The following is a 24,029-nucleotide window of genomic DNA, read 5'->3' as shown; positions in this document are numbered from 1 at the left end:
CTACTGGCTAGAAAGTGATACTGGCCTAAGTGAGTCATATTAGATGGAATGCGTTTAAGCACTGTGTGTCAGCTACAAAAGAGGTCTAACAATCCTCGCTTGGACATGAGGGTATTCAAGGCCACAAGAGGAAACTGACAAATAGGCTATATGGTGCCTGAAGTGCAATGGTCACAAAAACTGCAAATGAATTTGATGTGTCACAGAGAAGAGTCTCAAAAACCATGATATATTTCCAACCCAGACAAACTGGATTGGCAAAAAGAAAGAGTCAAACACACAAGTCAAAGCTTGCTGGTGGAGATAAACAGACATTTAACAGGATAATTGCCATCACAAAACCACTTGCATTCAAGTTTACCGCACAGAAATGCATAACCAAGTATAAGGATCGCAAAGCCTGGATCCTTGAGCAATGAAAGAAATAATGTGGTCTGATTAGTCATCATTTACTGATTAGTCATCCGGGAGGGTTTGTATTCAATGAAAGCCAAAGGGTGCCTTCCCCTCACAGTGTCTGGAAGTATGTGCAGCCATTTCACGAGCGCCGGGTGATTGCTCTGCAAAGGTTGCATAAGAGCCACATAATATGAGGCAATTTTACAGAGCCCTCGTGGTGTGCATATAACCCAATATAACGATGATGAAGAGCGCAATGCCAAACAAATTCACGTACATTCCATCGGTTCCCTGATCACTCGATCTAAATATCATTGACCGTTTTTGGGAAACTCAGAAGCACATAGTATATGAAGCACTTCATCACTCAAAGAACTAGAGTCATTTCTTCATGAAGAATGGCCCAATATCCCACTACGGAGTTTTCATGACGGCATTCTAAGAAGGACGCGAGCTGCCCTGTGGCGAAGGTTGGCCTTTCTCCTTATTATTATACAGACATTTCCCTTATTCTGTTACGTGTATGTAACCCCAGTTGCAGATTTACATACATGATTTCACCGGCTGTGAAAATCAAAAATCAAAGTAAATCGGCGTTTTAAGTAGAAAATGCAATTGCCTAATACTAAGTAAATAATTTTATCAGTTTTTCTAGGTCGTTCTGTAACGGTAGTTTTTTTGTTCGTTACAGTATATTAATGTCTACTAAAAACTGGGACTGCTTGAAAAATTAGACATTCCTCAAATTCTCTCATTAACGAATAAAACTTTTCATCGTAAGTGACATATATAGAATCTATTAATGCACCACTGCCTAACATTTAAGGAGTATAACAATTAATTTTAAAATTACATTATTGGATGTCTTCATTCTGTTTCTAAATTCTTTCCTTTTGTAGTCTTTGTAAAGGTAACATAATTGTGACACTAGAGGGCAGTAGCGAAAGTAGAACCCAATTCTCGCGACTTTTGCCGTGGGGCACTTTGTAGTTTCCGGGATTTTGCGAAGCAATGCGCAGTAGCTCAAATTGACACAGAAATGGCGCTCGCGTTTAACTAACAGTAACTTAAGAGTTAGGTACTAGCGAATACGTACGGTAGACGCGACCCTTTTTGTAAAGTATTATTTACGTTTGTCCTTAGTTGGTTGTGAAGCTGAAAGGATCCAGAAAGGAGCGGGTTGTGTATGAGCGGACTGGATTATGACAGAAGAAGAGTCGCAACGGATAGCATTTGATTTGCCAGCAGTATTCTGAGACCTTCGCTACACAGGTAGCTAGCTAACGTTCAGCCGGACACACATCAGCTTGGCCATGTGGAATGCAGTATGTGCTTCAGCACAGCCTTCTTTGGCAAATTTGTTGGTGAAACTGGCCAATTACGTTTGTGCGATAAATAATTAGCCTTAAAAATCGAGGCCCCATCTTCGTAACGTAAGTTTTGTGCGTGCAGAGGTTGAGCTGCCCCGTGGTACTTCCCTCCCTGGCTGGGCACACTGTGCTGCTTGGAGCCTGACTGGCGGTGGATAAATTCCGGCGGGGGATTGTCCGCCGTATTCGCGTTGAGCATGAGGGCGACTTTCGGAGGGCAGTGCCGATGGAGAACATTTACAAAGGAGGCTCCGGGACCCTACAACTTTGCAGAAGCAGGATTTTTGAATTCAAAATCGGTATTCAGCTTTGTAACGTACAACAAAATAGTCAATTCGTGTTGCCGACACGCGTTTAATTATATTGGTAACCATTTAGGTATATTATTTAGATGTGGATTCAGATACTTGTGCTTAAGAATATTGTCATTCCCACATGTCTCTCTTTTGCCGATTAATAAGCTTACATAAAAACATAACCCTGGGAAACGGCTCCATCGTTGGTTTCATGTGAACTTGCATGTGATATTTCATTCCACTTCTCCTCCCCGGGAGGCCGTGCCGTTGTAAGACTTTGGCCGCGTTGTCATAGCAGGTTAGCGGCACGGCATTGACGGGCTCGCGCCGCCGCGCGGCTCCGTGGCCCCGTTTGAATCCGCTCCCTTGAGTGACGCCATTGGCGGCCTCGCGGGCCACGTGAAACAAGCCGCGCTCGCCGGGCGTGCGTTTTTCTGTCCTTACCTTTGCTTTGGTCCGATTTCGGTTCCGGCTGGAAGACTGTGCTCTACAGGGTTTAGATACTTTTGAAAACTATCTTCGCTGATCATTTTTTTAGGGGAGAAACATAACGCGTTAAGTTTCTTCCCACCCATCCCAGTCGTGTAATGTTGATATGGGGGGGGGGGGTCGGATTGACGTAAATTTTTTATCTTGTGTAAAATGTATTTACTGTTTAATCGCTTTACTATAAATATATATATTATCAGAAGTTATACGGATGGTTTTAAAAAACAAAATGGCACCGCCTATAACATGTTTAGCAACTAGATCTTATTAGTAGTCTTTCCTTTGTTTCTACGAATTGTCCGTAGGCTTCAGGAAGGCTTTCGAAATTTGTAATTTGCGACTGTCATAAAGATTTTTACTTGGGTGTTCGGTAAAAAATAATTGTCATTGGATCACAGTCGGCTGAAGTGTATACCCCGTGATTGACCAGGTATCAGTACTGAACACACCGTGTTTTGAAAATCTCATAGGTGGATCTTTCAGGACCTGATAACAGAAATAGGTTGCAATGCCCATATTATTCCTAAAACCAAATAACTTCGGGTGACATGGATAGCAAAGCAATGAGTTCCTGACGTGGGTTGAAGGTTGGGAGGAATGCCGTTATGTTTGTTACTGCTTGGAGATAGATGAATGTGAAATAGGCAGTTAACTTAGGTTTTGGGGTGGTGAGTCAGTAGGATATTTCACTATTAATGGCAAAAGGATGAGCACAGGGATCACGGCTCCATTACATCATGTGCATGAAACGGCAGTCTGTGGGCTACTCTGATGTCTACCTGCAGCTCTGCAACATGAAGACACTCAAGAAATAGTGAGATTCTACTGCCCTAGTGAAAGGTCAAGCTGGTTATATAGGGCAAGTGTGATCGTGTTTCACATTAATGTATTATTCATCAAAAGTGATGCTCTGCTGTACGCTTTGGTATACATGCAGGTTAATAGTTAACTTTTTAGGGGAAAATAGGGAAGATGATGCAAGAATACCCAATATCTTTTGAAGTTATAAAGGTTAAAGGTATTTTATTAGCCGGTCCTCTTAAACTGGCACTGGGTCGATACCTAATGAAATGCAAAAAATAGTCGCTTAGTTTTCCCAAAGTGATACTTTCTTGGATTACGATTCATTGTTGTGAAAGCCTATTTGAATATTTAAATCACTGCATAACATTTTTTCCTAGTAATTATAAAAGCTCTAAACTGTCATTCTGAATTGCTTTTATACATTTAGTCTGTTTCTGGTACATGTACAGCCCTGTTTTGACTGTCAGGGTCTGTCATGCAGTCAGCTGTTGCGGAAGGAGACAGCTGGGGCCCCAGTCAGATACTGCTGTTTATTCCTCTACAATATGTTCTTTCATTGGTGCTAGACTGACATCTGGGGGAAGAAAAATAAACAATGGCGTAGGTTGTAGTTGGTCCTATAGATGACGCAAGTATTCAGAGCGTGGTCAGGTTCTCTGCCGCATCATGTACATTTGGATGTTGATTTCCGTGTGCTCTCTGCCCAGTAAGCATGCGTGACCTGACTGCTCAAGTCACCAGCTGCCTGCTGCGCTTCCCTGAGGTGACGGTGAACGCTCTGGGCGAGGACGAGATTACACTGGACTCAGTGCTGCATGGGAAGTTCACCCTTGGTAAGTTGAGTCGTCCTACTGCTTCAGGACAAAATTTAGCATCTTGGGGTTTGATAGCCATGTTTCAGCAATGATACTCAGGCATGTAGTTAATCAGGTAACTTGATACTCTTGGTTCTTGTTGATCGATTTAGAAGAGCCTTTCCAGATCTTCTAAATTTATATATTATGACTTAATCTGAGTAATAATTAGCATGGGTGTTTCTTAAGCTGTGTTGATCGCTTTCACCAAGCTTCTCCAGTGTTGTGAAGTATGAATGAATTCAGAGTAACTTCTGCACGTAATGTTCCCTTTACTCTAATTTCTCTTTGGCAATCAGGCCGCAGTGGTCTGGCCTGGCTCGCCTGTGGGCCCCAGCTGGAGGCTGTGCACGCTGTCACAGGAGAGCGTTTCTCCGCCTACCGTTTCAGCGGGCTGGGCGAGCACCCTCCCGCCGTACTGCTGGCGCGGGATTTCAGCTGGCTGAAGAGGACGGGGCTGCTGGTGGGCCTCGAGGAGGCGGAGGGTAGTTTGCTGTGCCTGTACGACCTGAGCATCTCACGGGTGGTCAAGGCGGTCGTCATCCCTGGACGGGTGAGTTGTCTTTCATTATTGTTCTTGTGCTGATGTGGGTGCTTATCAGACACCTTGGTTCTCCAGTGCAAAATAATGTTGCTGGTATATTTATCTCTTCAAAAGTATACATAGTAATACCTCTAATAAAGTGCTTGCGCAGTTATTTTAAAAACTTAAGATGATTAAATTTAACTTGGGCTGCACGTGATATAATCCAAATGATATAAAGTCAAATAATCACCAGGACTTTAGATGATGGGCGTAAACATTTGTCCGGACACCTGTTTTTCAGTATTCTACAGACATTTATTTACGCCCACGATTTGGTAAGCAAATTAGTAGTATGCCTTAAATAAGAGAAGTGTATCATGATGCTCATACTATTGTTTTTGTAAATCATGGAAGCAATTTATAAGCACTGAAGTGGTGGTGAAGAAAGGGATAGCTCAACAGCCACAACATCTTTTAAAAGAGGAGATACCGTGAATAAGGGAAAATAAACAAAACAAGTGGTGGTACTTTTTGCAATTTAAAGTCCAACACATTTATTAAACATGATACGCCAAATTTATGAAGATTGCCAACACATTACACAGCTCATTAATATGATACACATGATACACAGGCATACTTCTAATCTGCTTTCCAGATTGTGGGCATAAGTCAACGTCTGTATAATACCAAAAAGCCCGCTTCCGGCCAAATATTCATACCCGTCATCTGAAGCCCGGGTGATTATTGCACATGCACCTTATAATCACAATGTGATATTGCGCAGCCCTAAATTCAGCTGTATTTGCATCCTCAGTAATAGGTCCTGTTTTTGTCCAAATCAGATCACTGGCATTGAGCCGCTGGTTAGCTATGGAGGGGCTAACGCGAGCACCCAGCATCTTCACCAGAGTCTGCGCTGGTTCTTCGGTGTGGTGGTGGTGGTCACCGACGTCGGGCACGTGCTGCTTGTGGACCTGTGCCTGGACGATCTGTCCTGCAGTCAGAGTGAGCTGGAAGCTTCTGGTAAGGAGCGACCTTCTGTGGGCTTGATACTCTGACCTGCAATACACCCAGTTTACAGGATGTGGAACAGATATTTGTCTTATGTTAACCCGTACAAGCTGAAATAGTTGTTTATCATAGCAGATGTGTAAATTTTAATGTCACGTGCCTCCAGACATACCACTTTATATATTTTCCTCTTTTGGCAAGATCTGTGTGATTTATCCAGGTTCATGAGTTGTGGCTTTGCTAGCTAATATGTTGGGTTCCTGCCTTGTTAGAAGTTATTGTGTAGCTGCTGCTCCAGTACCGCATTGGAAGCTCAGCCTGGCCACACTCATGCCCAGTCGGCTCCTTGACAGCCCTGTGTTTGTAATGTGCTATTCGCCTGACTTGTACATCACTTTGGACAGACCATGTAAATGTCTATCCAAGAAAATATTTAATACTTAGGCTTCTGTCCATTTTAATTGAAATGAGTCACTTTCCAGTAGTATTTGCTCTGTAGCCATGCTGCAGGAAAGCCTTTGTTCTCACAGCTCGGCCTGTGTTCCGTGTTTCTGGCCTAGATCTGGAGGTGGTGAACAAGTCTCCCGTTGACATCCCGCGCCTCCGGGAGAGCGTCACGCGTCAGGGCCGTCACCTGTGCCTGCAGCTCAGCAGCCCGACAGGAACAGGGGTCACCGCCCTGCAGTACATCACGCGCACCAACCAGCTGGCTGTGGGCTACTCCGACGGCTACCTGCAGCTCTGGAACATGAAGACCTTAAAGAAAGAGTGAGATCTCATAACCCGCCCCTGTTTGCCCACGCAGTCTCATGACACAAATCTGCTGATCGTACGTCGAATTGCTTGACCTGGGGGCGACGTTTCTGCTTGTCTGGTTCTTCAGATATCATTCCCAGCTGGAGGGTGGCAGAGTGCCAGTGTACGCCTTCACCTTCCAGGAACCAGAGAATGACCCCCGTAACTGCTGTTACCTTTGGGCTGTGCAGTCGGCTCAGGACCAGTGAGTGTTGTCATAAGGCAGCTTTACACGCTGCATTACTTTTTAATGTGCCGAGCTGCTCAGTAATTCCCCATATAAATGCATTGTCTGCTACTATGTAATTGAATGTGTGGATTCTGGCTTTTTTTCGTAGTTTTTTTTTTTTTTTTCTTGTTGTTGTTCTTCTGAAGGGCACTATGCAGTTTTTCTAAGGCGTGTCCTTGAGTTTTGACATGAGTTTAATTATCTTGTTTTCAGTGAAGGGGATGTGGTCAGCCTCCACTTGCTTCAGTTGGCATTTGGGGAGAGGAAGTGCCTCGCTTTGGGAAAAATATTATATGAGGTAATTAATTGTCGCCGTTCCTGTAAGTAAGGATCTTATTCCAGCTTGAACATCTTAATGTTTCCCGGCCAACCCGTTTCGTTGATCGAGGATGCAAGTCAGGTCTGTTCAGACCTGTAGATGACAGTGGGTAAGCAGTTCATAGCCCAGTAGAGATTAAAGTATTGTATACTTGGGCAAAGTACTTAAACAGGATTTCCCTCTTCTTTTTTTTTTATTATGTATACAACCTATGAAAGTTGCTTTAGATCAAAGCCAGCTAAACACTCAAGTATATTCAACAGTGTGTATGTATGTTTTGAAAGCTGTCGGAAGTACTGTAATAAGTGGCTTCCTCTGCTAGGTTTCCTGTTTGAAATCCAAGAGTGGTGTTGGAGCAGTTAAAGCAGTAGCTATATAGAGTTTAATGTCTCCCAGGGCTTGGAGTACTGTGAGGAGCGCTACAGCCAGGACCTGAACGGCTCTGCCTTCCCACTGAGGGCCCAGGCTACCAACACCCGGCTGCTGGGCTGCCAGACCATCGAGAAGTTCCGGCACCACTCCGACCGCGATGACTCTGCCAACGAAGGTTCCTTTGTCACGCCCCTAATAGTTTCACTCTCCTTTTACCTCGGGGCAGAATGGAGTAACTGAAATGAATATCTGCCTTATGTGAACTTATACTTTGGCATTTGTCCCCTTCCAAAGTTGCGTCTCCCGACATCAGTGTGTCAATATTCAGCTGGCAAGTCAAGTCCTACGGGCAAGGCAAGCCCTCTACATACATTGGCGTCTTTGACATCAACAGGTGGTACCATGCCCAGATGCCAGACTCTTTAAGGTAAATTTGTGTCCTGTTCACGACAAATTTAGAATTAATTTTCTCGGTTTGTGTACTTTGACCATACTTGTGTTCTTGTCTACTGGTTTTGCATCATCTTCCATTGACAAAGACCAGTTCCAATACTAAAAACAAAAGTACAGAGGATGATTAATATGCCCAGATTCTTGCCCCATCCCAACTATCAAGGACACTTCGGTAGCATCCTCGCCAGCAAGACCAGTCCCATGATTCATTGCACCCCAAGTTCATTTGTGGGAGGCAAGTTTGCAAGACCAGTCTTGCCAAGACCACAAGTATGATCTTTGCATTCTTGGTACTGAGAAACACCCATAATGTCAATGCTGTTCGCCGTTGCTTTTCTCAAAATGCCATGTCATAAAATATTTTAATATGGAAAGCAGTGGGAAAACAGTTTAATGTTCCATTATTCTTGATGCTAACCAAAGGTGCTTCTCTGCTGTCACCGACCAGAGCCGGTGAGTCTTTGCACAGCTGCCCGTATTTGGCCGTGTGGTCTCTGGATGCTGTGGTGGAGATGACCGCTCCGAGCCCCCTGCTGGACATCCTTGTGCACGAGCGCAGCCTGAGCCGGGGCTTGCCTTACACATGCCCCCCACCTGAACAATTTTTCAACCCAACCACCTACAATTTTGGCAAGTCTCCCCCAGCATCAGCCCACAGTCTCTCCCACTTAGTGATCTAGTACATGTTGGAAAGTGAAGTGCCTGAAATTCACATTCAATAAAGCATGGTGTCTATGTTTGCTATAAAGGCAGCATGTCAACATGTTAAAACTTCATTTGCGTTTTATTTCTGCAGATGCCACTTGTTTACTTAACTCTGGAGTCGTGCACTTAACATGTTCTGGCTACCAGAAAGAGGTTTGTTTAATTTCAAAAACTTGGTTCAAAAGTGTTTATTTTCAGAATGTTCAAATTTTTTGCTTGTAGCCTTTGTATATAACCGCCATGGTCCCTTTCCTGGTAATTGTCAGACGCTGAGCTTCTTAAAGAAGTCGGCTCCCAACCTGAAGGAGGCCGTCCCGGACAGCTATTCTCGCTGCTTGATGTCCGGCCTGCTGTCCTCCCGTCTGGCTGATGTTCAGCCTTCAAGCCTTTCTCAGGTCAGTTTTTTCCTCATGTACACAGTACAATATCAGTATATTCGAATCATCAGGTACCTTTTGGGGGAAAATGTGAAATTTAGTGCTGGATAAGTTTTAATATTAATCATTTTACAGTGTAGGTTTCATAATATGTCAAAATAGGGGTCCGTTGTATTGCAGTGTGACCCAAAATGCCTGTTTTGAATACATGTTCGATTCAAAATGCATAACAGTCAACATGTTGGAAGATGGGTATCTAATACACGTGGTTAGAAATTCAAAGCGCTTGGAAAACAAAGTGGTATATTTCTGTTGACACACAGGAAGAGCAGTTGGATGCCATTTTGTCGACCGCAGTGGAAACCAGCTCTCTGGGACTAATCACTGGCTATGTCAGACAGTGGATGTCCGAGGGTGAGTCAGACCACTGCGTGGACTCGTATGGGTTTGACAGATCTCCTGTGTGTGCCAGTCTGGTTTCCCCGAATTGACCATCTGTGTGTTGTCCCTCAGATCAGCCACAGGCTGCTGGTAATCTGCGCTATATCCTGGAATGGGCGTGGGGCAAGGTGGTCCACACCAAAGAGGAGCTGGACACCATCTGTAAGTCTCAAACACCTTCATATTTAACATATTCTACTTGGGCTCTGTCTAATTTTGCTGCACCCTGTCATCTTTTGCTTCCTGCTGCCTTCACCTCAAACACCTTCCTTCCTCGCAGGCACACCTCTGTTTGACAGTTCTTCCAACTTCACGGACCCCCAGACCCTACAGTTGTTGCAACATAGCCAGCGTCTGTTGGGCAACCTCAGTACCATCTTCCAGTGTCTGCTCAGTGAAGCTCAGGGACTCACCCAGAAAGGTACTTGGATCAAGTTTGTCCATGTCTGTCTTTAAGTATGAAAGAGAGTGATTTTACTGAACGGCTTTTCTGTACCAACTTAAATGAAGGTTTTTAAACCATGACCCCCCCCCCCCCAATTTCTTCTCCAGGTCTTGTGGGCCTCCTCAATAAGAAGATTGTGTCAAGCCTCATAGCTCAGTATGCTCAGGTTGTCCTCTGGTTTTGTCGGACTGGTCTCCTTCCAGAAGGAACTGGTAATTATTCTTAGCTTTTTGTTTTAATTTTTCACTACATGATTGCTGATTTCACAGCTGTAGGTTAAGAAGGAGGACTTGTCCAATGATATCGGTGTGGCAGAAGCATTGCCTTCATACCTCTAGCTCTCCAAATGAGATTGTCAGATAGCCTGTAGTTGATTAGGAAATCACATCACAGCAAACTAATAGATAATTAGTTGCACTTTGTCACTTAGCAAGCACATGTTCTTGCTGAGACCTGACTGGTGATGACACCCCCTACTTTTAAACAGATGATGGCGTGCTGCAGATATCAAGACCATTTTACAATTATTCAATAATTAAGAACTACTACACTGGTCGCAGAGCGGAACTACAGCATCTCTCTAAGTGAGTCTTACGGTTTTCTGTTGCTGTGTTCACTATAACTTTGCATGTGGGGAAGGGGGTTAGTTGTGTGGTTTTGGGGTATTTAAGGTAGGGCTGTATATCACATTCTGATATTACATTGCAATATGTGAAGTTTCCCCAAGTAACACTGTATTTATAAAACCAAAAAAGGAGATGGAAACTACCCAAAATAAACTACAGCTAAATAGGTCTTATCCACTAACTGTGTGTGTCAGAAGTTTTGCAGGGAATTGTCAATAAACACAAAGCAACGCCGACAAATGTGATGAGATTATTTCACATGTGCACATTAAATAGTGCAGCTCTAAGGTAAGGTTTACGTGCACTTGCTCCACAGAGGGAAATGGTGTTCTGACTGCCTCATGATTGACGGGTTGGTGGCCCAGTTCGGAGAGCGCCTCACTGATCTTTGGAAGCGGGATGAAGGGGGCACTGGCCAGTACCCACCCCCAACATTACACGTAATTTCTCTGCGTTCCATGCTTGTTTTAGGGATTTTATTCTGGCTCCCTGCGTTTAATCGTCCTTTCTGGATCTCTCCCAGGCACTTTAGATAGCGATTTCAATTAAACTTGGCCTGATTGTCAGACATCTGTTGAACTAGAATCATGTCAGGTTGCACGTGATAAACCAGGCGGTTATTAAATAGTTCTGCCATGTTTGAACCTCCACAAAGGAGAGAATTACTAAGTATATTTAGGTATTTATAGGCTAGTAGGGCCTACCATGAAGATTATTATACAAAAGGTCCTTGCTGACAATGTAAAATCAATAGCATTCCCCACTTTAAAACTGTTCTGGGCTGATATTAACTTTATTTAGCATGAAGGACTTTGGTTGCATTAACAACGATCAGGAAATGGCAGCCTTTAGTACGTAAGCAGTGCATTTTGAATGGCAATTAACAGTCATATTTGTTCTGTTTTCTTGCAGGCCTTGCTTGACATTTATCTTTCGGAAAGCGTAGACGAAACAGCCAAACATGCCATTGTATCCTTTCTGTCTCCTCCCCCTGCTGAACATCCATTTGCTTCTTTTTGGATCAGCCTTTTTTTTTTTTTAGGAGATCAAGTAATGGTCATCGGTCTCTTTCTATGAAAGTCTTTTTTTATAGATATCTTTTTGGAGTCATTGACAAACTCGTTATGAATCATAGCAATAGTTTTAGTTGTAATTTTCCTTTTATAATTCAGAGGCAAAAAGAAATGAAACTGCTCTATAAAAATAGTCTGACACAAATTCCTTTTGCGACCTTAACCACGCTCTTGCCAGGTTCTTTACTTGCTGCTGGATGTCATGTATTCCTATCCCAATAAGAGTGGGGCATCTGTGGAATCCTTCCCCACAGCCTTTGCCATCCCCATTGGTCTGGTGAAGCTGGTTCAAGGCTTGTGGCTCCTGGATCACCATGACCATGAGGTGATTACTGTAAAAGGTTCTTGTTTCGATTCAAAAGTGTTTATATTCAGAATGTTCAGTTCATGTTAGTGATCATGTTAGTTGCCCTTTAATGTGTTTTTGCTTGTTTCAGTTTTACTTACACAAAAATGTTCTGAGTGCAGAAAGAAAAATCATGGGTTCTCTCTTAACCAATCAGATTGTAGAAGAGGTGGGACCGAGACATGTGATTGGTTGGTTCCGCCTCTTCTAGTTGTTTGGATCAAGCTGATTGGTTATCTCTTTGAACCAATCATTTTTCCTTCTGCCCTCAGAACATTTTGTGTAAGTAAAACTTCCATGAGCCTTATTCTATCGGTCACAATGGCCTCCTCCTTTGAGTCTGGTCCCTCCCAGGGTTTCTTCCCATGATGGGAAGCCTTTGGCTTGCTCTCGGGGCATTGGGCAGGGATAATGTAAAGTACTTTGAGACACAATGTAATGTTGTGAAAATGCACTATATTGACGTGAATAACACCTTTTGTTCTGCCAAAGAACTCCCTGGAGCTGCTCCTGCACCCATCCACTAGTCGCTCCCTGTGGCCCTGGCAGCACGAGCGCATTCTGCAGGCGCTGATGTGTCAGGGCCAGCACAGCGTCGCTCTGCGTTACCTGCACACAGTGAAGCCTCACTTGGCTTCTGCCGGCCAGTTGAAGCTCTGCCTTGCTGTTTTGCTTCATAACAGGTACTTGCGATATTTCGTTGCTCTTACGGAGCTGGCGTCCCTGTGGGGGCTGCCCAGTCATCCCGTCTGTTCCTGTGTGTAGGTGCACGGTGGAGGCCTGTGCCCTCCTGAGGCAACACTCTAACAAGCTGAATGTGGAAGAAATGTTCCGATTCCTGTATGAGACCTGCCAGGATCTGGGTCTGATGAAAGAGCTGCTCAAACTACCACTGGGCTTTTCAGAACAGGTATATGTGAGAATAAAATCATCCCTGCTACAGTCAGTAGTTATTAGTGCTTTTCAATCTGGCATGTGTACTTACTGGACAATACCGCCATTTTGATTTCCAGTGTAATGGCATGTATGAGTATTTGTGTTTTGAAGCTGTGTTTATTTGCAGGAGGCCCTGGAGAAGTTCCTGCGAGATACTGGGGGGTCCCAGAATAAGGAGCTGCTCGTTGTACACTATCTCCAGCGAGCTAACTATGTCCCTGCACTGCAGCTCAACCAGGCCTTGAAGATGAACCTAGTTGTATGTTCAACACTTTTCAATAGCTTCATACTTAGTACTGATTCAAGTTCTGGGTGATCTTGTAGTCAGATTTGTTTAGCTAAAGTTTTCCCGCTTCTTAAATATCTCTAAGCAGAAGAAAATTTTAATCTGGTAGTAACTTTTTTTTTTTTCCCCCCTCCATTGATTCTATTGCAGAATGACAGAAATCCAAAAATGAAGGACCGGTCAAGCACTAGGAATTCTATTCTTGAACAGTATGGGAAAGTTCTCCCGAAAGTGCAGCGGAAACTCGCCACCGAGAGAGTGAAGCCATACCGTCGTCCTTCCACTGTGTTCCGGGAAGGTCGGTTTATGCCTCTAGGTTTTGGCTCTTTGATTATTAATTTAGCAAATCATTGCATTAATTTCCCCTTAATTCTATAAAACCTTAAATTAGGCCGGATTAGCTTTTTGTCTGATATAGGGCATTGCATTACATTACGTTGGTGTGTAAATTTCACCCAAATTTATGCATATAGCATGTTCTTGTACATGTCTGCAGTTTCACGGCCCCAACCTTTGTCGACCGTGGCCAAGCAGCCTACGACGGAGAACGTGCTGACAAGAGCCGCCTTCATCAGCAACGTCCTCACCAAGATCGGGGAAGTTTGGGTGGGCAAGGACACCACTCCTGAAACCCCCCCGCAGAAAAGGTGCATTTTGCTTCCAGTCATGTGATTAATCTGATGACCTGCGGTGACTAAGTGACGTCTTTACTCGCAGCCCCAGAGTACCGGAGTTACCTTTTCCAGCAACGCGCCCCTCCCTAGTGGACCTGCCTGAAGCCTTCATAGGCACCCCAGTTGCTTTGGCTGCCAAGAGGAGATCAAGGTAATTTATTTTTCCTGCTTAGCAAGTGTTGTCATTCCTCTGAAAATAAGTTTATAATGAAACCCATCTATATGGTGGCATATATCTCTTCCTCAGTGGTGTAACTGCAGACCTTCTCGTCGATGATAATATCAGACTTTTTCACTATCCAGATTATGTACATATCAAGCTCTTTGTTTCTGTTAACAGTACTGAACACATTCTCTTAACTTAAATATTAGAAATGTGCCATATGTGCACTAGATTAAGTGCATGGATAGGGCTATATCAGCGTGTCCGGCACAGGGTCGTCACAGACCTGGAGGCTGTCCTTGGGAAGGCTGGGGACACCCTAGATACGATGCTAGTCTAACAAAGCATGCACAGGCATATAAACAGGATTTATTTTTATTTATTTTTTTAAGTTTTTGAGCTGGCCTTAGGAGGACATATTTTACTCGTAGCGTGTCGAATCCTATACTGAAAAACAGGAGCGCTAACTAGGTGTTATTGAGTGTGGTAATGGAAATGCAGTCCTGTTAAGTAAGTCATTTGCACATCACAGCAGTGCCACTGTTCCTGGTTGGACCTGCCGGCATGTATGACAAAAGCTTGTATCTAACACCTAGCTTGGCTAGTAGTCTTATCAAGGATCAAATGCTACTGACATACGCAGAAGTAAACAAACTGGAGGCAGAGAGTTGTCATTAATATGACACCTATTGTTCAGGGACCAATATTGTTATAGACCGAGGCTGTTTTGTAAGTTTCAGTGTCGTGTTAATTGACATTCTGCAGGAGATGGAGAGGGATTTCTTAGTTATATGAACTGGCTTTCAGCAGAAGCCACCTTTTCTGTGAAGTAATGCGACCTTGTGTGCAGTGAACGTGCGGAGATGGGAGCAGGGGAAGGAGAGCATGTCCCTTTGCCAGGCTGCTGAGGCGGTTTTGCTTGGCTGCCCAGTGGAACTTAATTTAGAACTTGTGCCATTTTCATTCCACTGTGCACATCTTGGTTCTGTCAACTGTGTCTTGGAGCCAAGGTCTCGATGACAGTTGTGCTGACTTGGTAATTAAGGGAGACAGAATGTGGTGGAGCTCTTGGATTATAACGCTGACTGGAAGGGGGGTTTCTTAGTGTATGAGTGTGTGGAAGGACAGGTGTGGTGAAACGTAGTGGTCAGACATGGGGATAGGGTGATGAAGGTTGTGGCAAGAGACACAGGGGCATTGGAAGCTAAGAGAACCAGAACAGAGAACTCACTGGATTAGGACAGTGCAACTGCATCTGGACTTATTTAATGTGGTTTAGTGGAGGGAAAAGGTATAGATATTACAGCAGCGGCAAGTAAAATTTAATGTAAGGATCTGTGAGAGGTCATGCGCCGCTCAGGGGAATGGAACGCAGTTCTTGTGATCAGAAGGTCACCGGTTCAGTTCCCATGGCTGGTGGAGTGACTTCACTGTTGAGCAACGCCTTTAGCCCAGAAAGGTTGTGCTAACTGTATTTACACATTCTTTTTCCTCCAAGGGCCCTCGATCTTGTTTTGTATCCATCTACTCGTTCGAGCCCTGAAGGCGTTGGCCCGCAGCATACCCCACTCAGGCATCCATCTGGAGGGCTAACAACCCCGTCCACTGGGAAAACCAGCTACCTCCAGAGCATCGCCCAAGCACCTGAGCTCAGTCTTCTGCAGACGCCACAGGTGGTCAAGGTACAGACAAGAAATGTGGTTTCTCTTCTCAGTCACTCTTTTACTAGGAAATAATCTAAATGTAGAACAAAGGTGGGTTGCTTTGGTGGGCTAGCAATTGTAAGCAAGCTAAATTTATTTGGTTCAGCTTGGTTCACTAAGCCAAGTAATTATCTTCCACCCAAGTATATGGATGAATTGCTAAAATGACAATTTGTCGGCCATCTTGCTTGATCTTATCGTTGGTTTTCTTTGGACAATGGCAGTGAGTGCATTGCAGTGTTTCCCATAGCACAGCTCAATCTTTGTTCTTCAGAGAGCCCGATCGCTGGCCGCGTCTGGACCCATGTTCTCAAGCTTTACGCCACAATCCATCCTGCGAAGCAGTTTGCGTCCTACCCCTGTGGCATCCCCTTCTGCGTCCCCAGGTCGCTCAGCCAGCCCTCCACTACGCCCCAAAGAATGCCGTATCACCTTCATCGAGGAAGCCCCTTCTCCTGATTTAGCCAAGGTTTCTGCTCGCTTGAGTAGCACAGTAAGATTGTACATTCTTTCTCTGTGTGTCTACATATGGTGTTAAGTTTCGTGTTGAATATTTTTGATAACTGCATAATTCTGACTGATGCTGGTTTTACGTTATAGAATTGAAGTGTGTTTATGTAAGCATTTCAGCGGATTGTCATCTTAATTGCAGACCATGCAAGATGGTGACATCGGCCTGCCCTCTAGATCATCTGCACTAAAACCTGTGCTGGAACAGTGGGGTGCGCCTCCTTTAGAAGGGGAAGAGCAGGAGGAGCAACCTGTCCTCTCTTCAGCTAAGGAGCAGTCAAGTGGAGAGGGAGGCAAAGGTGGTTCTGTTAGGGAGGTCGTGGCTGGCAGAGTCAGTCTGGGAGGTGAGACAAGCCAGGCCTCCATCCAGTCTGTAGACACTACACTGGAGTACCATGATGCACCACAGCCTGAGGACTTGATAGTGGAGGAGCCACTGCAGGAGGAGGCTGAGGGGGAAGATGTGAGGAGCTCCAAATTTGACATTCCAGCTGTATCAGTCTCACCTTCACAAGAGACGAGTGAGGAAGGACCTGCAGCCGCTGCTAAACTTACCCCAGGAGTAGAAGAGCAAGAACTGGCAGAAGATCAGGTCTCTTTTCCAGAAGTCCTGCCAAGGGAGGCTTTGAAACGGGAAGCACATCAGGAACAAATACCAGAACAGGAAGTGATTGAAGTGCAGGACCAGGAACCACCAGAGGAGCCTGTGGTGCTGGAATCTAGGGAGGATGCTAGTGAGTAGTAATCACAGCAGATTTAAGTTCCTCTGGGAACTGATGTGGAACTTATTATGGGTAGTTAACCTATGGCATTTCTCAGTGTAAGCTAAAGAACTAATTGTTAATGAAAAAAATCAGTACTTCCAGAACTTACTGTACAAACTAATCCTTTGCAAATGCAAGGTTGTAAATTTAGTGGTGACCGTACTGTACATGGGTTTTGAACACATTAGAAATGGTTTTGGAATCCATTGGAAAGTTTAAAAGATCAGATATGAAGTATTCTTTATGAGGGCATTGATTGGGTTTGTCGTCTTCTAGGTCTAGATGAGTTTGTGGAGCGCCATTTATTTGGTGAGGATCAATCCCCTACTTTAACACGCTTTGGTATCAAGGAGACATCTCAGGGATGGACATCCTGCTCCAGCAGGTAGATGATTTCTGTCATGCTTTGCTTTCTGTTCTGTCTAAAGTCTGTTTATACTTTACACACATCTTCTCGGGCTGTAATGGTTTGGTTTTCCAATGGTTTGGTATGATCATGGTTTTCAGGTCCATGATAACAGTATGGTTTCGGTAACTTTATATGTAAGAAAAAAAACACATTAGTATCACTGTTAAAAAGTAACCACAGGTAATTGCAGCACAGTAAGTGTAGATGGATAATCAGTATTGCATTTTCATAAAGATGACGACAGCTCTAAAATGAAGTACTCTTAATAGCCACTGTCAGTTTAATACTAGCAGCAGCACAGACAAAGAAACCAGCAGTTTACATGACACTCATTGCTACACGCTAATGAAATGTGCGCATTCCACAGCAAACATTAGTTACAACATTGACAATTATCCAGATACACAATTTATACCATTTAAAGATAAGTGCGGTGCGCTACCAAGTGTCGTCTGCTGACCAACCCCAAGGCGTCACATTGTCAGCCAGTTGTCGACAGTGGGGGGAATCACTGGTCATACAGGGTCATATTGCTGAAATGACGTTGCTTATGTTTGAAATTTTAGGCTACCTTTAGCCAGGTGGTGGATAATTTGCCATCTGCTGTTGCATAATGTTTAAATTCTAGCCCTCGATAATAAGACAACCCCAAATTCTTCAATGTGTGTTTTTTTTTTTTTGATACAAAAAAACACGTCTTTTATTCGCGTCAATGCGTATAGGACAATGATACACATATTGTAACACCGCAGTTCATGTGTGCGTATTGAGCTGTCGGGGGCATGCCGGCCGGTTCCATAATATGCCATGTACCTTTACACCCTTAATGTCTTCCAATGTGCAGTGAGTTCCGTAATAAGGAAGAGTGGAACACAAGTCCAGTGCTGGCAAAAGAGCCATCTGAGGCTTCTGCTTCACATGGAAGCACCACTTCAGAGTCTCCTTGTGAGTGTCCCTCTGTCTCTGCTTTAAATCTGTCATGTAGAACAGTCATAGTCATAGATATGGACTAATGTCTATTAAGAATTGAAACATAGTGCTAATTTATAGTATTTATAGTAATTTGCTAATCATATCTACAGTTCAATGCTTTTTTTGTACTTTATTTGGAGTACTGAGTTTGTGTTTTTGATCCATTTGTGCTTTTCAGCTGTCGTGAGTCTGAATGAAAGTGAGGAGCTCTCCAGCACCTCTGAGGAGGAGGTCAATGATCCTGTGCAGGAAGATTCTGGAAGTGAGGTGGAAATCATAGGGGAAGACAAAGGCAATGGCAGCCATCCAGATCTGTTGAATGCTGGCGTCGTCCTGGAACAACTTCACAGCTCTCAGTACCTTGAGCAACAAACCGTGGTTCTGTCAGTGCTTAAACCAGAAATTCTGGAGGTAATTTTGATAGTCACATATTGAAGATTTGTAATTATTTTGGTCAATTAATACTATGAATGCTGTAATCATAGTGTTCCCCTGCCAACTTAAGTGTTAAGATGAATTTTTATACAGCACAATCAAGTTTAAGACATAATATCTGTTAACTTCTGCTTATGTGATGGCAGATTGAGGCTGGCGAGACAGAGGCAATGCTCATGCTCAACATGAAGACAGCAGATGAGGACGTGAGTGAACCAATTTTCACAGAGCTGAAGCCGTCTACAACTCTGCTGATTCCAATGGAGCCGGACGAAGAGAATCTGCGAATTCGGGGGCCTTTAGAACTGGGGGAGGATGTTGAATCTGAGGTTCCACATATGGAGCCACTCGGCAACTTCACTCTGATGCTGGAGGCAGATGCAGAAGAAAGGGACAATGAGCTGGCTAAGGCAGAGGTGGATGCTGACGTCATGATAGTGGAGCATTCTCTCTCGTTCGGTGGTAGTGAGCAACATGACGTAGTCCACTTAGGCAAACAGCCAGGGCACAGTGGTGGAGATGTGCCAGTGACCATGGATGTACACTTGCCTACAACTCTGCCAGATGTGATTGAACAACAAGTTGATGATGATTCCACCAAAGGCTTAACTGATGAACTTGAGGGATCACAGCAAAATGCCGTTAAGGCCTCCGAGGAACTGCCTTCAATTTCCATTGAGACGGGCGTTACTACAACAATACCTGAACATGTACTAGAAGCAGAGGTTGAAAAGCCAAAGAAAATTCAAACTGAGGAGCCAGATGTGGAGGGAGTGCCAGCCCATGTTGACGAAAAGGCACTAGAAAGTGCTAATGATACAAATGTTACGGAGCTTAAATTAGCTCAGGTTGAAAAGACGAAGGCTGACATTGCAGAAAATGTTCAGGAGGTAACCAGTACTGCAGTTGCTAGTGATTCAACTCAGGAGCTCAAAAAATTGAAAAAGGATCAAACACCACCAGTGGTAGAAAAGACAGGATTTATGAATGAGGAACTGACTGCTGCCTCAGAGAGGCTAACCAGGCAAAGAAAAACAGTGAGTTTTCCTTCTCCCCTTGAAGAACCAGAAAATGACATGCAGTCACAGGAAAACGCTATAGAACAAATGGATTCTCAAGTGCCCTTAACTCCAAGAAGGCGAACTCGGAGTGTTAAGCATGGGCAAGATTCAGAAGTTCCTCTTACACCAAGGAGATCCTCAAGACTTGCGGAGAGCAGCCAGTTGCTGAAAGAGGAGGAAGTTTCAGTTGGTATTGACATTGCTATCTCAGACACTGACAGCTCCAAGCCACAGACTCCACAGAAGGCTACTCCAAGGAAGGGTACCCGCAGAACCAGGAACACAAGCGCGGCTGTGGATGAAGACATCAAGGTCATGGAGGAACCAAGTGAAAAAGAATCTGCAGAATTGCCTGTGACACGTGCCCGCAGTGCCAGAAAAGCGAAGGCTCCCAATGCTGAAGTACCTTTGACCAGCCTTGCTAATCAAGAAGTGCCAGGTAATCAGCCCCCAAAGACACCTAGCAGTCCAGGCAGAGTCATGCGCAAATCTCGAGGAATCACTCTCGCCCTAGAGCTGTCTCAAGTGGAGCCACAAGAAGTCCCTTTAGTTATGGTAATGACCCCTAAACGGAGCACAAAGAAGACCAAAGAGGGACATCTGGAGAACACAAATGTCCCTCCTATTGCTGAGGAGTTACCCCAAATCAGAAGTTCTCGACGATCAACAAGGAGCCAGCTGTGGAATCACTTGGGTAGTTTGGAGGCCAAAAAAGAGCTCCCTCTTCTGGAGACGTCTCTGGAGGTTGAACCTGGAACACAACTGGCAGAAGCAGTTATGGAGAGACTCAAAGACACCAAAGAAGGATGGAAAGAGATGGATTCTCCAGCTAAAGTTACAGAAATAGTTCGTTCCAAGCGGAGAGTTACAAAAGCGGTAATTGATCAGGTTCCCTCTCCTCCCTCCAAGACGCTAGAACCTGATGACAAAAAGGTGGTGCAGAAAGAGACAGAAGTAACAGAGGTTAAGCCCAGTGAGAAACAGGTGCTGGATAAATCAAGGGCACGGAAGACAGGCAGAAGCACACGGCCAAGTACGATTGCTGAACCTGATTCTTCTCCAGTACGGCATACATTTATCTTCTCGCCACCTCAGACCAGAGGAAGAACAAAAGGTAAATGTAGAGCAGGTGAAACATCAAAGCTCAATTTCTAAGAATTCATTAACATCCAGTTTTGCTGCATGCATTTCTCAAGAATTTAAGTGTTAAGGCCACAATTGTAAGCTTGTTTTTCCCATCCATCCTCTACAGGGATAAAGGCTGATTTCAACGAGCAGAATGACACCCCCATGCCGCAGTTTACCTTTTCCCCTCCAGCCACTCGAGCAAGGCGGCCAGCAAGCAGCACCGTACCTGGCCCTGCCACTCAGGTACAAACTTCTGTCATCCAGCTATCAGCTTTGTCAAAATGTTGATCACTGTTTCTCAGCAGTCCTGTGTTTACCAAGCTGAATTCCCCATAATTTGGTTTGTTTAACAACAAACCTCATATCTGGTGTTTTTTCCCTGTTAGGGAAAGCACACAGAGGATGCTGTTCCAAAAGTAGAGGTGAAAGAGGCTGAAGATTCCAAGCCCAGGAAGAAGAGAACTACAAAGTAAGTGCTAGTTTTAACGCTGAAACCGCTTGATGCAATTGATATTGACATTACCTAGTTTTGATGCTAGTTTTTGTCCAAATGGCAAGGTTGTACAGTGTTTTGTTCCTGACACAGGCTCCATTTGTTGAAAGGCATGCATTTAGGTGTTTGTTTTACCTGTAGTGTACGTGCTAGGGCTGCACAATGTCGCGGTCATGCATCGCATGCAAGATAATCACCAGTGCTTTAATATCGGGCAAAACATTTATCAGGAGGGCAGAATTTCGGTGCTATACAGATGCTTACACCCACAATTTGGTTAGCAGATTAGTAGTGTGGCTACAATATTAGTGAGAGACATATTGTGATGCCCAGAAGTTAGTAATCTGTATAAATTCGGCATATCTTTGTTTAAATAATGTCTGACTTTAACTGCAAAAAGTACTGCATTGCACTAGCATCTTTTTACCTTGTTCATCCACACTATCTCCTCCTTTAAAAGAAGTTGTAGCTGTTGGTGTACTCCGCTAACCGAATGTAGTAGACACAAGGATGGTTATACCAATTACTACCTGTTGAATGTCACGATTCACCTCTCATTAATACTTTAGGTGCACTACTAATCTACTTGCCAAATTGTGGGCCTAAGTAAATATCCGTATAGTATCGAAAAGCTTAACTCCTGACACACGTTTACGCATGTCACCTAAAGCCCTGGTGATTATTGCGCATGTGTCGTATAATCGCAATTTCATCACGAGGTGGTATCGTGTAGCCCTAGTATGTGCCATCATGTCATTCTTTGGTGGTGTGTTTTCTGTAGTAAGCTTAATGAAACCCAATCGGGGATAAGCAGAGATGAATGTATGGGTGGGTTTTGTCCAGAAAGCAACCAGGTATAATGTCTGTCTGTCTTTTGCAGGGTGAAGGCAGTAGCTGTGGCCCCCCTACCCGTAGAGATAAATTTGGTCTCCCCCATGGCCAGCCCTGCAGAACCAGCTGCCCCTAGGTCAAAGAAAGGACAAGTGGCTGAAGGTGTCCCCCAGAGAATGACCCTGCGGCGTAAACGCACGCTGGAGGTAGTCTTCCCAAAACCAGTCACACGAAGGAAGATGTTCTGATTGGCTGCAGCAGGCGCCCCAAGTGTCCGTTCCAGGACAGGATATTGAGACAATCGTCATCGAGCTCCTGCCACATTTTTTCCTTCTCTTTTTTGCCTGCGTTTTTTTCTTTGTATTTAAACACAACCAGTGTTTTTAAATTAATAAACATGTAATCTGAGAAGAGCTTAATTTTATATAAATTATTGACATTTTTGCAAGACAGATGTTCCAAGATATGTTTAAAAAAAAAAAAAAAAAAAAGACAAGTTCATACATTTATATAAAACAATGCAAATGTGTAAATAGCAATTTAGGTATAAATAAAACTAATTAATGACATGCCTTTTGTGGTGTTAATATTTGTTCTAGTTTTGATTTCACCATTTAAAAAATGATAGATACTGGGTTGTTCACTTTTACTTTCAAGTCTTGTCCACAAAAGAGCATGTAAATGGTTTGATACTTGCAGAATGTTAGTTTTAACCAAAATGATTACTTTTGCAGTGAGGGCTCTGATAGAAACCTGCTTTATTTTTTATACAAAACTAGGTATAGAAGATGAATGGATGGATGGATAGTCTTTGGGGGGGGGATGTTTTATCATGGGTTTTTCACTTTGTTTATGGATAACCCTGATTTTTGTGTAATGTATTGTTTAATCATGTATGTGATTGGGTATTGGTTTGTATTTTGGCTATGAGCGGTCACTGCTCACCTACGCAGGCTGCTTAGTGACACCAGTGGAGTTGAGCATGGCAACTCATGTACATATTTGTTCCTTAATTTTGGAATAAAGTCTTAACACTAGCTTAAGTGATGTGTTTCACCTCAAAAAGGTGTATCTAAGAACACGGGCCTTATTTCTAACATTTTGCGACTTGCTTGATTTATTTAGCTGTGTTCCATGTCGTTAATGCACTGAAAAGTTCCCCTTGATTGAAAGTGACCTTTAGGGAAATGTATGCGATGATCTCATCCAGTAAATAAACCATGGCTGAAACTCTAGATTAGTTCTCTAAATTAAAAACATCCATGGTAAATATTGTCATCTGGGGTTTTCTCTGAAACCAAAATGTAAATCCACGTTACGACGGTTGTGAAATATCATGATTTTGGCTAAACTTTTATGCTTCAAGACCAATGTAATATATCCTCATTCAGGACTTAGTTTAAATAAATGGAGCCTTAGTCTGGTCCATATCATGTACATTTTGCAGTACCAGCTTTTGCATTTAATTTTTTTTAATAGCCTGCTGTTCAACTCTGCAATTGTTGTAGCAGCTTTTGCTGGGGAAAGTGCCTTAAATCTATGCAATTTTATAAAACTATAGTTTTTCATTTCACAATACAGACCATGATCTTCAATAAACACCCAAATCAAGTTTTCTTTGGAATTTTTATAATGTTTTGGTGCTTCATCTGGCTCTATAGCTAACAATCTGGATATCTTCGCTTTATTAGTTGAAATAGGGGAAGCAGTCAGCAGTGTTATTCATCATCG

At 43.7% G+C, this 24,029-nt stretch overlaps 1 protein-coding gene across 3 annotated transcripts; it reads left to right on the top strand.

The window, feature by feature from the left end:
- The first annotated feature begins 1,400 nt into the window (after positions 1-1,400).
- On the top strand, positions 1,401-23,910 carry ahctf1 (AT hook containing transcription factor 1). 3 transcript variants are annotated; one of them, XM_023838759.2, is made up of 36 exons: positions 1,401-1,671; positions 4,066-4,191; positions 4,512-4,765; positions 5,584-5,764; positions 6,313-6,520; positions 6,636-6,752; positions 6,990-7,074; positions 7,492-7,642; positions 7,762-7,894; positions 8,369-8,550; positions 8,717-8,778; positions 8,892-9,020; positions 9,326-9,416; positions 9,516-9,605; positions 9,724-9,864; positions 9,996-10,100; positions 10,376-10,472; positions 10,831-10,954; positions 11,427-11,483; positions 11,766-11,912; positions 12,426-12,616; positions 12,699-12,843; positions 12,997-13,128; positions 13,306-13,453; positions 13,652-13,802; positions 13,873-13,980; positions 15,491-15,674; positions 15,970-16,188; positions 16,348-16,939; positions 17,246-17,354; positions 18,223-18,323; positions 18,529-18,761; positions 18,932-20,960; positions 21,099-21,217; positions 21,361-21,443; positions 22,348-23,910. In XM_023838759.2, exons 2-36 carry the CDS (start codon positions 4,071-4,073, stop codon positions 22,544-22,546), a joined length of 7,218 nt encoding a protein of 2,405 aa, XP_023694527.2. In that variant the 5' UTR covers positions 1,401-1,671; positions 4,066-4,070; the 3' UTR covers positions 22,547-23,910. The 3 variants fall into 3 exon arrangements, with proteins under 3 accessions (XP_023694527.2, XP_072555136.1, XP_023694528.2); XM_072699035.1 differs by lacking the exon at positions 1,401-1,671 and adding an exon at positions 1,761-2,068; XM_023838760.2 differs by lacking the exon at positions 1,401-1,671 and adding an exon at positions 2,719-2,984.
- Positions 23,911-24,029: the final 119 nt, after the last annotated feature.

The sequence above is a fragment of the Paramormyrops kingsleyae genome, chromosome 14 (assembly GCF_048594095.1).
Source record: "Paramormyrops kingsleyae isolate MSU_618 chromosome 14, PKINGS_0.4, whole genome shotgun sequence".
Classification (NCBI taxonomy): domain Eukaryota; kingdom Metazoa; phylum Chordata; class Actinopteri; order Osteoglossiformes; family Mormyridae; genus Paramormyrops; species Paramormyrops kingsleyae.
The sequence above is the reverse complement of the archived record's forward strand: the minus strand, read 5'-3'. Positions and strand labels throughout refer to the sequence as shown.